This window comes from Parasteatoda tepidariorum, chromosome 3 (genome assembly GCF_982258835.1).
Source record: "Parasteatoda tepidariorum strain Cologne lab strain chromosome 3, Ptep-v5.0, whole genome shotgun sequence".
In the NCBI taxonomy this organism is placed as follows: Eukaryota; Metazoa; Arthropoda; class Arachnida; order Araneae; family Theridiidae; genus Parasteatoda; species Parasteatoda tepidariorum.
In genome coordinates, this window is record NC_141757.1 from 14,366,641 (window position 1) to 14,378,925 (window position 12,285).

Sequence of the window (12,285 nt, forward strand, 5' to 3'; positions counted from 1 at the left end):
TATTTGTACGTATTCCAATTATACATATCCCATATTTGCCAGGTGTATCACACAACGACTATTACTAAACTTAAAAAAAAATTTTTAGAAGTATAAAGACTTCTTGTAATGAAGAAAAACAAAATCTTATGCCAAATAGCTATTTCGTGGACTAAAGAAATATATTTAATAAAGGTGGAATTAAAGTATATTAAGAATGATGGGAATTGAGAATATTCCCTTTATTTTTACGGAGATTTAATTTTTTTTAATTATTTGCTTTTAAATTAATCACACAACGAATATTACTAAACTTTTAAAAAATTTTTTAGAAGTATAAAAACTTCTCGTCATGAAGAAAAACAAAAACTTATGACAAATAGCTATTTCGTGGACTAAAGAAATATATTTCATAAAGGTGGAATCAAAGTATTTTAAGAATGATGGGAATTGAGAATATTCCCTTTCTTTGTACGGAGATTTAATTTTTTTTAAATTATTTGCTTTGAAATTACATAAAACTTGAATAAAATTAGAATCTTTGCTTATTAATGCATTTTATTATTTTTTAAGGTCGTTACACCATATTTAAATCTGGGGAATTACATATTCGGCATGTGCAACAAACTGATTCTCTTAGCAGCTATAGTTGCAGAACGAAGCATAGACTCACAGGGTTGACGGTAGTTAGCTCGAATCCTGCCAGAATTATTGTTACAGGTAAGATCATGCCTATTTTATTTCATAGAAAGATAAATAATTATTTATTGTACAAACCTAGCTTTAGCAGTTTATTTATGACGAATTTACATTTTGCAAAGTTTGAACCACCTATTAAGAACCGAAAAATAGATATATCTTTAATCCTCGAATTTGTTTCCTGAGAAAAAAAAACTATATTATTGTTACATCATTTAAACAGAGTAGTATTTTAATCAATATTATTGTTATCGTAAGTAATTAAATAAACTAAACAATATTATGCGAAAGGAAATCAAGCAAACACTGGTGGTAAAATACATTAAGAAACATTACTTCTGTAATATTCTGTACTTAAGAAAGAATTTAATATCCACAGCTTACAACGATTCATCATAATGTATCTACAAGAGAAATCTTCGTCTTCCAGAGAATGATTCAATAAAAAACAATTTTTGAAAAAAATATCACACCACGGTTACTCTCATTGTTTGTGTATCAAATACCGAAAACCACACGGGGAAAAAAGTATATTTATTCGGAGAAAGTACTTTTATGTGTCAGATTTCAGCCATTTTTTTATAATCCACAGCGATAGGTCTGAAAGAACGTTCTATTATTTTTAAAGCTGTCCTGGTTGCTGACTGAGAGAATATCACAACGCACCATAGAATTACGGAAAAACTCAAACAAAATGAAAATATTTCCTATTGGTAAATGGGTGTGTATTGAAGGCAAATGGCATGGAATTAATTGCGAAGCTCATAAGCATTTGTATCGGTAAAGGAGGTGTTCAGCTTATGCTTGTGTTGTCATCAATAATCTTCTTTTTCCACACGAAGAGCGAGAATAAGCATTGACATTAAACTCGTTTTGACTCTTGTGAAAGCCTCAATGATGCGATGAATTGTTATCAAGTCTTAAATGAAGCCTGGCAAGTATGCAATCGCTTCCTTACCCATTGAAAGCCATTGTAATGTTTTGAACTCTTATAAGACGGACTTCGGTGGTGAATTTTTGGCCGGAATGAGACATCTATCGGAAACTCGAGGTATTTCTGAAAGCCATGAAAAGGTCAGTGGTGAGGTCTAACTGAAAGAACATCAACGACCAGCACCAACAAATATCTGACATGTATGTGGCGAAGTACACTGGTTATCATAAATTAAGGAAAATTCACAAAAATCGCGATAACTCAAGAAATTACACATGGAATTTTATGAAACTTACCCACAATATACAACACATAGTAAGGTATTAAACAACATAAAAAGAAATTATCAGACATTAATAGTAGTATAGAAATTAGCACATGTATAAAATAAACAAATTGGAAGTATCGGTTTGCAATAGAAAAAGTACCTTTAATATGGAATATGATTGTCTCTAGAAGCAATACAGCACAAACAGCGATGTGTGATGCTTTCAATTATGCGGTCTATCAGTTCAATAGGAAGTGAGAGCCATTGCTCTTGTAAAGCAGTTGCAAGCGTGGCAAGGGTCTGAGGGGGCAGATTGATGGCAGATACACGCCTCCCTAGAGCATCCCAAACGTGCTCGATAGGATTCAAGTCCGGGGATCGAGCTGGCCACTCCATGCGAGTAATTGTTTCCTGTTGAAGATAATCATCAACAATGCGAGCTCTGTGTGGTCTTGCATTATCGTCCTGTAACAGGAAGCAATCACCAATTGCCCCGGCATATGGGCGCACATAAGCATCAAGGATGTTGTCTCGATAAACCTGAGCATTCACGGTTCCCCTTGGAAAGACATGGAGGTATGTGCGCCCTCCTAAGGATATGCCTCCCCAAACACAGACACTGCCTCTTCCGTATGCATCTCTTTCACGGATGTTTGATGGATGATAACGGGTCCCAGGTTCTCTCCATATCAAATAACGTCTACTGTCACTTTCTAGACTAAACCTGGACTCATCCGTAAAGAGAACAGGCCTCCATTGATCTGACGTCCAGTGGACATGTTGTCGGGCCCACTGCAAACGGTCTCTCCTATGGCGTGATGTGAGCGGCACGCAAATGGCTGGTCGTCTCGCATACAGACCACCTTCGTGGAGCCTTCTGCGCACAGTTGACGTTGACACCAACCTTCCGGTGGCTGCAGCAAGAGAGGATCTAAGATGTGTCGGAGTAGCGGTTCTATTCCTGCGTGCACTTAATGTCAAATATCGGTCATCGGCACTGGTCGTAACAGTTGGCCGTCCTTGACTGAACCTCCTAGATGCCGAATCTGTGGTTTGAAATTGCCTCCAAAGTCTATGAACCACAGATGGACTCACATTTAGCCATCTGGCCACTTCTGATTGACTCTGCCCTGCCTCTAGTCTCCCGATGGCTCTCCATCGTAGTTCTTCAGGCAAATGATGCCTAGAGGTCATTATTACGAATTGGCTATCTCAGATTTTCAATGTCGCAATCACAGTAAAATTTGTGTGCTTTCTCTCAAACTTGGACTTTTATGCTCCAGGCAGATGACGTAAGCCGAGTGCAGCGCCACTAATTTGCATATTGCAATTTTACTCAGCTACTCTTAGTGGATAACATATGCAAATTTTGAACGGTTTGGCTTACTTTTGAAAGAGTTATCGCTATTTTTGTGATTTTTCCTTAATTTATGATAACCAGTGTACTTGAATTCAAATAGTCATGAGAATGTTCATTTTTTGACAGAGTTATTCACCATTCCAAAAAGTATCGAAATGATATTGCAGAGTTTTGGAAACTCTGCAACCGATTTCCAGGACGATTAATCGGACCAAAGTTTCCCCAGATATCTCACAGTCTTGCAATCTTTTTTCAGATGAAAGATAGCAGTTGATTAGCAGGTGATCGGAGACGATTGCACGATTACACATGCGCTAGCTGGCTAACTTCGCAACCTGTTCTAATCAACCTGGCTTGCTGGAACGCAATATATAAGCTTTGCAATAAACTCAGTGGTATTTACTTCGCCACTTTACTTCGACTTTATGGCATGTAAATAGGATCGCATTTATTAGTAAACGAAACAGACTATCTAAATTTATGCACAAATGGTTTTGATGATAGCAGAACCCACATAGCACCAAACCATACTAAGTAGTTTCAACCCCTATCCAAAGACTTAGGCATCGCTAGAACTAGCATCCGTAACTCCATAACTTCTCGCCGTCCTAAACGACAAAAGGTATATCCACGACAGGTTTTATATTCTCTTTATTTCATTTTATAATTGTCGTTGAACAGCCAACCCAATTTTATGGGTTTCAGATTACTAATAATCAAATCCGCTGCCTTGAAATTTTGAACCCAATCCAGAAGACAAGGGAACTCCTGGATCGAGTATTGGGAGAGATTTGCCTTCGTGGAGGACTTTTTAATGGAGCTAACTCGCATTTGCGTTACATTGAGAGGAAGACCACGAGAACCTCCCACGGTAATTCTGACTGCAAGGGGACTCTAACCCATGATCCGTGCACCACTAAGGATATTTAACGTCAGCACTGTGGTCGGTGCAATCCGGATGCGGAATTCGTATCGACAGGGATTCGAACCCGGTTCGCCTCATTAGAAGGCGAACGCTCTATCCCCTGAGCCATCGCGGCTCATATATTATCTTTAGCACGTATACACGCTCTTTACTTAGTTGGCAGCTAGAATCGTACATGCGATTTTTATCGGTTTGAGAAGCACCCTAAACCATAGCACTACTGGTTCACAAGACAGCAAAACATATAATTGGACTAAAAATACATATAAATTTGCAATCTCCCCAAATTTGTACTTTATTTTAATATGTGTAGATAGAGGCCGGGATATAGGGCTCTGGGTCTAAGTCTAAGAGGTCGCGGCTTTGATCCCCGCAGGTCAAAGACTCCCCTCGTAGTAAACAGTGCCTGATGCACGTTAAATCTGTCTAGTCACAAGGTCCTCCACGTTCCCATAACAAACCATACTGATCCAAAAGTTTCATTGTTTACTGGATTGAGTTCAAAATTACAAGGCTACGGAGTATTATTGAACATTAGTCACAAACCAAAAATTGGGTCGGCTGTTATAAATATAAATATGTGTATATCGATACATGATGAAATCGCTATACATCTGAAGTAAAAATAAAACAAACTTTGAAAAAGAGAGAGAGCTGAAAAATTTTCTATGGGAAACATATGTCATCATATTAATTAATAATCGATACATATTAAATAAATTTAAAGGTTTTTCTCAATAAATATTGTGTTTTAATGCCCTTTTCAAATGTTTTTAAGACCCATTACTCAGAGAATTCGTTTTTATTGTTACAATCATTTGTTTCGTATTCTCAACTGGAATCCCTCTTTACGCCAGATCTCTAGTAATCTTGTTCAGGAACTAGAAGATATTATACTTGATTAGTTGATCCTCGCAGGGATCTCCGATTTAGTCCTCTAAAAAGAGAATTCCGTGAAATGGAAGTTCGATATTTAAAAAAAAAAACGAACCGGAAAACATATTTTTATTTGAATAGTTAATTTTATTAACTCATTTTATTTATTCTATTTCATTTTATTAATTTTTATTTTAATTTGTTTATAAAGTTTATTTCATTTATTTATTTATTATATTATATTTTGTATTTGTAAAATAGATTTATTTATTCCATCCAAGGGAGTATTGAATATTTTCTAAAATATGCAACAAGAAAACTTTTAATTATTATTTTTTTTTATTTTAATTTGTTTATAAATTTTTATTTCATTTATTTATTTATTATATTGTATTTTGTATATGTAAGATAGATTTATTTATTCTACCCAAGGACGTATTGCAGATTTTCAAAAATTTACAACAAGAAAACTTTTATTAATATTTTTTATTTTAATTTGTTTATGAATTTTATTTTATTTACTTATTTATTATATTGTATTTTGTATTTGTAAGATGGATTTATTTATTCTACCCAAGGGAGTATTGCAGATTTTCAAAAATATGTAACAAGAAAACTTTTAATTTTTTAAAGAAAAAACTGATAATCATTGCAGTAATTTTACCTAACAAAACATTAAAGCCTCTATCCATGATGGTAAGTCCGTATATGCCTTAGCGTAAACATTTTCTTTGTAAATACATAAAAATAGAGCAAAAATAATGTTTAAATATTATTTTTTTTTATATAAAATTTTGTAGCAAACGTTGCCCAATATATTCCTTTCATGCAGATGGGTCATTAGTTTTCCTTTTATATATTTTTTTCTGAGACTATAATTACAAATAAAAATATATTTCGCTATTTTTTAATTATAAAAAAACAGACTAATAGTCACTAAAAAATCTGTTAGATTATCTTAATCGTATTTGCACAAAAATACAAAATCTGAAAAAAGTAGTTTAATTTGTTTCCTTTCTATTGAAATATTTATCAATATTTGATTTCGTAAATCAAATAAATTTACATGATGAATAATTGTTTCTCTTAAATCTAAATAACTGCAAATAAGTTCAAATTTGAAAAATTACTATTTGGAAAAGTAAGCTGTGTTTGGAAGAATTTACCTTTAACGCTCAAAAGGACATCAGTGCTTCATACTTCATAACCATCATCATTATCATCATAGTTGGCCAGACAGCCCAATGTGAGCCAATGCCTTCGTCTGAAGATTTATCCACGACGACTTCCGACGACTTCATAACCATAAATTTTCAAAATGCTTATTATAATATTTTTCAATTTAGACTTGAATAGATAAAAAATAATAAACAAAAGCACATGGAATATGTATAATGAAAATTAGCGTCAAAGGTATCTTTGACAGTGGGTCTTTTATATTAGAGTTTAGATTTGAAATTTAAGAAAAATCATAAAAAATATATTTTAATTCACATATTGCCTCATAACGCATGTTGTCTCATATATTTTAATCACAAAAAATATAATTTATAGTTAATAGGAAGGATTTATTTCCTTTGAAATCTAAATTCTAAAAATGTAAGTCAAATATAGGGTTTTATCTATTCCATTCAGCGTTTCACTTGTTCGTACTTCCTACCGTAAAAGACATCAATTATTTTTGTGCCATAAAATGTTGCAGCTCTCATCAATATGTATTTGCATCATTTTCTCTTGGTATTTTCTTCGCTTTCAAAAATACACTTTAGCAAGTTGGATGCGAGAAGAAAAAAAAGAAAGCATACATATTTTATATATTCCACATTAAATCGCGTCACGTACTCTTGATGAGTGAAAAATTCTGAAGCAGGCAGCCAATCTTACGGCTTTTCAATAGTTGACACTTACGACGTTCTTTTTTTTCTTCTTCTTTTTTATCGGAATGCATTACGTTGATACCTCATTGTGCATTCTGATATCGTCTGAAATCAATGTAAGGCGAGCTTTGCAACGGAGAATTTGCTGTGCAAAATCTTCGAACCATCTGTGGAATAAAAAAAAATGGCGCACCGCCATTTTACTCGCATCAGATGAGGAGGAAAGTAAATATCACTTCTAGAAATGGTACAAAGAGATGAATAGTAGAATTTTCTTTCTATTTCCGTCTGAATTTTTCACTTCTGATGATTCGCAGCGATCCGTCGAATATTTTTATACTGATTCGAGTTTGAATCTTTCATATTCGAAGAAAGATATTTTCTTGATTTTTACGCCCAACAAACCAAGAAGGAAATAACATTTACGTCTTGGTGAATATTGGATTTTGGAAAACAGCAACTTAAAATTCCAAATCTTTACTTTGCGGGATGCAGAATAAGACTTAACCCTAAATTCTCAGCTTCGAAATAGATTGAATTCCATAAATATTCCTTTGATTTAAACATTCGAAAAATAAAACCTTCCTTCGGCTTATAACGTTGCAATATTTATTTCAGAAATTCATATCAGTGTTCAATGTTTAATGATTAGAAAATGTTACATCTATTAAATTGTCTTTACAGTCCCCCGCCAAATTATTAGACACACTGTAAGATTCTATGTGAAATCCTAATTATCAGGTGATACTATAGAGCGTTATTGTTTTTACGCGACTGAAACAGTTTTGCACTTGTTTATGTTCGTGTATCGATTGGTTACATTAGACTACAGATAATATAAATTCGATGATTGGATAAATTAGAAAATATATTATATAAATATAAATTATTTGTTTTATCAGGTATTATATAAGTATACTATAGTTAGATCAAATTATTGGATGCACTCTAGTGTTTTAATAATTGCATGTTTTGCACGAGTTTGTTTGCAATACTCTTACATTTAAACATACATGTAATGGGTTTTTATAGAGGAGATATTTTATATACTTTCCATTTGTAGTTATTTTTAACGCATTGCATTACAATGTAAACCAATTGACACACGAACATAAACAAGTGTAAACCGGTTTCAGCCGAGTAAAAACAATAAAACTGTAGATTATCACCTGATAATTAAGATATTACGTAGAATATTACAGTGCGTCCAATAATTTGGCTAGGGTCTGTTATTTACAATTGTTTTTAAATTTATTTACTGATTTTAGTCTAAATAGCATCCTGAAGAAGGAACTTAAAGAGTTAAATTATTTTGCACGAGCGTTTCTGCGGTCACTTTTATAATTATTCCAAGGATTGCATAAACATTTTGTTCTAAAAAAAAATAGCTGCTCTGTCAGTGGGGAAGGACTAGTTTACGCTTACTACCCAAGTCAAAATTTTTTATGGTTTTCCATTGATGGACCAACATAATCTTTGATGGTAACCAACATAAGTAACCATCACTTCAATGTGGGAATTCAGATAGATATATGATGGTTCAACATAAGAATAGCAACTTGTTTTGAAGGTTTGTTCATATTGAACCATAATATTTTATTAGAAATCGTATGTTGGAAAGATCATGTACCATCATCACCCCAATCTAGGAATTCAGACAGATTTATGATGGTTTAACATAAGAATAACAACTTGTTTTGATGGTTTGTTCGTGTTGAACCATCAGAAATTTCCATCATATTTTCTTAGAAATCATATGCTGGAAAGATCATGTACCATCATCATCCCAATGTAGGAATTTAGACAGATTTATGATGGTCCAACATAGGAATAGCAACTTGTTTTGGAGTTTAGTTTCCAGTGCTTAATGCCTGGGAGTCTGATCTGACTGTCCCTTCTCTAATCATGACTTAGTGATTCGAAATCCATTCAGTCAGTGGTGATTTTATAACCAAAAGAGTTCATGAAAATTTCAGTGGTTTGGGAGCGTGGTGAGAAGGTCGGATGATTACTACCAACATCTACCTTCCAATTAAAATTGAGGTATGGCGTGCTCATGCACCAGCATTGTCTTCGGTTCATCAGTAAGGATGTCGCTAAAATCCTATTAGTGTAGCACTAGTGCAACGTAGCTCTAGTGAAATTACTTAAAAAGAAAACGAATATGATGGAGTAGAGTAGGAACTAGGAAAAATCAGTTTATTGTAAAACACATTCTGTATTCATACACTGAACCATAATAACTAGGACATATGTTTTTGCATGTATACGATGTTCAATTGAACCATAGTATAAGAATTAAATGAAGGATTATTGCAGGGTTTAAGCTGAGTCTAAAAATTCATTAGCGAAAAAGCTAAAATCTGAAAAAAAGTTTAAGCAAAATGCTAAAATGCCATTAGGCTTATAAAATTACTTTATATCAAACAAGTACTGTAAGTTATCTGACAAAGAATAGCTTAATGTACAAGAATATCAAAAAGAATACCTATAACGAAAAAAAAACACATTTATTATTTATCAAAACATTTTGGTTTATAATTAACAATCTTCCTTTCTTTCATGTTTGCCCATTTTACAAATGCTTCTTGAAAGTTAAATGCACTTTCAGGGCCCTCAATATTAATCATTAACAAATTGTTTACATGGTTGGTTAACAACCTGTTTCGAATATTAGTTTTAATCAAATTAAGGCAGCTAAAGCCCCTTTCACAGTCAACAGTGTGCATTGGTATTCTTGCACAATACTCTATAACACGTTTCACGATCACGTTTGATCACGTTTTTTTCGTGAACGCTAGCGTCATGGTTCTTCTTGCGAAAGATATTTAGATTTTTTCTCCTTGTTTGATCAAGTTTTTTTCATGGATGTTAGCGTCATGGTTTTTCGCTGAAGCTTTTTTTTTTAATGGAATTTAGTAAAATCCTTTAGCAAAAATGCGAAAATGCTTTGTTGAATTTTAGCATTTTTGAGGGGTCTTTTCGCATTTTGCTTAAAAAGCTACCGTAGTGGAAACCCTGGATTATTGGTTCAGCTTGTCATTTACTACAGCCGCAGTAACTATGTATGACATAACGGTTCAAGCAACAAAAGTTTAATTAGAGTTGAAAACTCTCCTAAATCCATTTAGTTAATTTCAGGAGCAGCTGAATTAAGCCCGATTCGCACATTCGGAAAAATTTCATTATCTTAGGTAATTTACTTTATCTCTTGTTAATTTAAAAACAACACATTTAATTGCATAGATATAACATCTGTTCCATAATACTTTTCTGCTGCAGAGAAACATCGTTATTAATATGCATGCGAAAGCTTAAGGAGGTTAAGTGCAATAAGGTTAATATCAATCATACATTGACGATAAACTGCAGATTTCACCTAAAATTGAAGATAGAAAATCTTAAATATGTCTTAAATCTTAAAAGTAAGTCACAGTCACTATGACTTACTTACACTATTACTATTTACACTATGACATAATGTAAATACCAATTCTATTGTAATAAGACATTACAAATGTAATGCCAAATAGTCATTCAGGTAAGGATAAAAAGAAATACGTATTTGTATATATCGAACAAGTTTTAAGGAATGAAATAAAGAAATGAAGATTTTATGTGGCACTAATTGTAGACATTGACGATAAACTGCAGATTTGACTTATAATTGAAGAAAAAAATCTTAAATATGTCTTCATGAAAATTAAAAGTAAATCATAGTGTAAATACCAATTCTATTAGAATAAGGCATTACAAATGTAATGCCAGATAGTCATTCAGGTAACGATAAAAAGAAGTATGTATTATGTATATCGAAGAAGTTTTATGGAATGAAATAAAGAAATGAAGATTTCATGAGGCAATAATTGTAGATATAGACGATAAACTACAGATTTCACCTAAAATTGAAGAAAAAAAATCTTAAATATGTCTTCATGAAAATTAAAAGTAAGTCATCGTGTAAATACCAATTCTATTAGAATAAGGCATTATAAATGTAATGCCAGATAGTCATTCAGGTAACGATAAAAAGAAGTATGTATTATGTATATCGAAGAAGTTTTATGGAATGAAATAAGGAAATGAAGATTTTATGAGGCAATAATTGTAGATATAGACGATAAACTACAGATTTGACCGAAAATTGAAGAAAAAAATCTTAAATATGTCTTCATGAAAATTAAAAGTAAGTCATAGTGTAAATACCAATTTTACTATAATAAAACATTACGGATGCAATGCAAGATAGTCATTCAAATAGAGATAAATATGAATATGTATTTGTATATATCAAACAAGATTTATGGAATAAAATAAAGAAATGAAGATTTTATGAGGCAACAATTGTAGAACAAGCGAAATAACAGTTTTCAATTAATCGAAATGATGAATTCACAAATTTTTAAATTTCTTAAACCTTAAGAGATTCACCAAAAGAATAAATTTATAATTAAACACAAGATAAGAGAAATATAAATATTTGCATTTAGGAAGGGCAAACCCCCCTTACAACTTTTCTGAAAGGAAGTGTACCCAAAAGTATTTAATTTCTGGGAGATTTAGCGCACTTTTTCCCTGTCATCTTTTATCCTGCCTTCTAACTGGATAATTTGGGAAAAGGAACATTCCCGAATGAAATATCCGGAACCATGAATGCATGAATGGGATTAATGAATTTATTCATCTCAAAAGCAATTTTCTCCAAGTTTTTTCTTCTCCTGTACTTTCCCTCGAACTTCTGTCAATGAAAATCTCGTTTTGTTTCCTGTTTCTGGATAAATAAAGATTCTTTTTCGTATAATGACAAGAAAATGCCTTTGATGTAATTGGGGTTTGTTTGCGAACATATTAACGCTTCATTAGATTCCCGAAACTGTCATGATTTTTTTTCTTTTTCCAAGAAATGTTAAATGAAATCTTAAATGCGCTATGATTTTGAACTAACTCAGTAAATAGAGATAATAGTTACTTAGTTTTAATTTTGTGACTTTAGTTGACTAATGAATTATACATGAGAAAAAAAATAAAAAAACATTTCTAACAAACGCGTCATTAAGTATGATAAGGTTTACTATGTTTAGTATGATAAAGGTTATGATATGTAAAGTTATGGGTTGCACGTGCTTCATGTGTGAAGACCTACAAAAACCAATTCCAAAAGGAAAAAAAAATCCTAGTAGGAGAACATGATGGAATATTAATTAAATCGGAATATAACTCTAAAATAATGAATATTAATTAAATCGGAATAAAACTCTGAAATAATGAATATTCATATTTAGTTTTATTGATTAAGAGTGAAAATAAAGTAGAACTTTCTCAATGCTTTACTTTTGAAGGGTGATGGCATCCATTTTTCAAAATGGA

The 12,285-nt window shown here is 32.4% G+C and overlaps 1 protein-coding gene across 2 annotated transcripts in view; it reads left to right on the forward strand.

The window, feature by feature from the left end:
* LOC107453534 (cell adhesion molecule Dscam1) overlaps positions 1-12,285 on the forward strand; it is a 132,213-nt gene that overhangs the window by 57,587 nt on the left and 62,341 nt on the right. For both annotated transcript variants that reach the window (XM_071185813.2, XM_071185867.2), the window contains exon 4: positions 553-699. In XM_071185813.2, the coding sequence (XP_071041914.2) occupies positions 553-699 (147 nt within the window). The remainder of the gene's footprint in view (positions 1-552; positions 700-12,285) is intronic.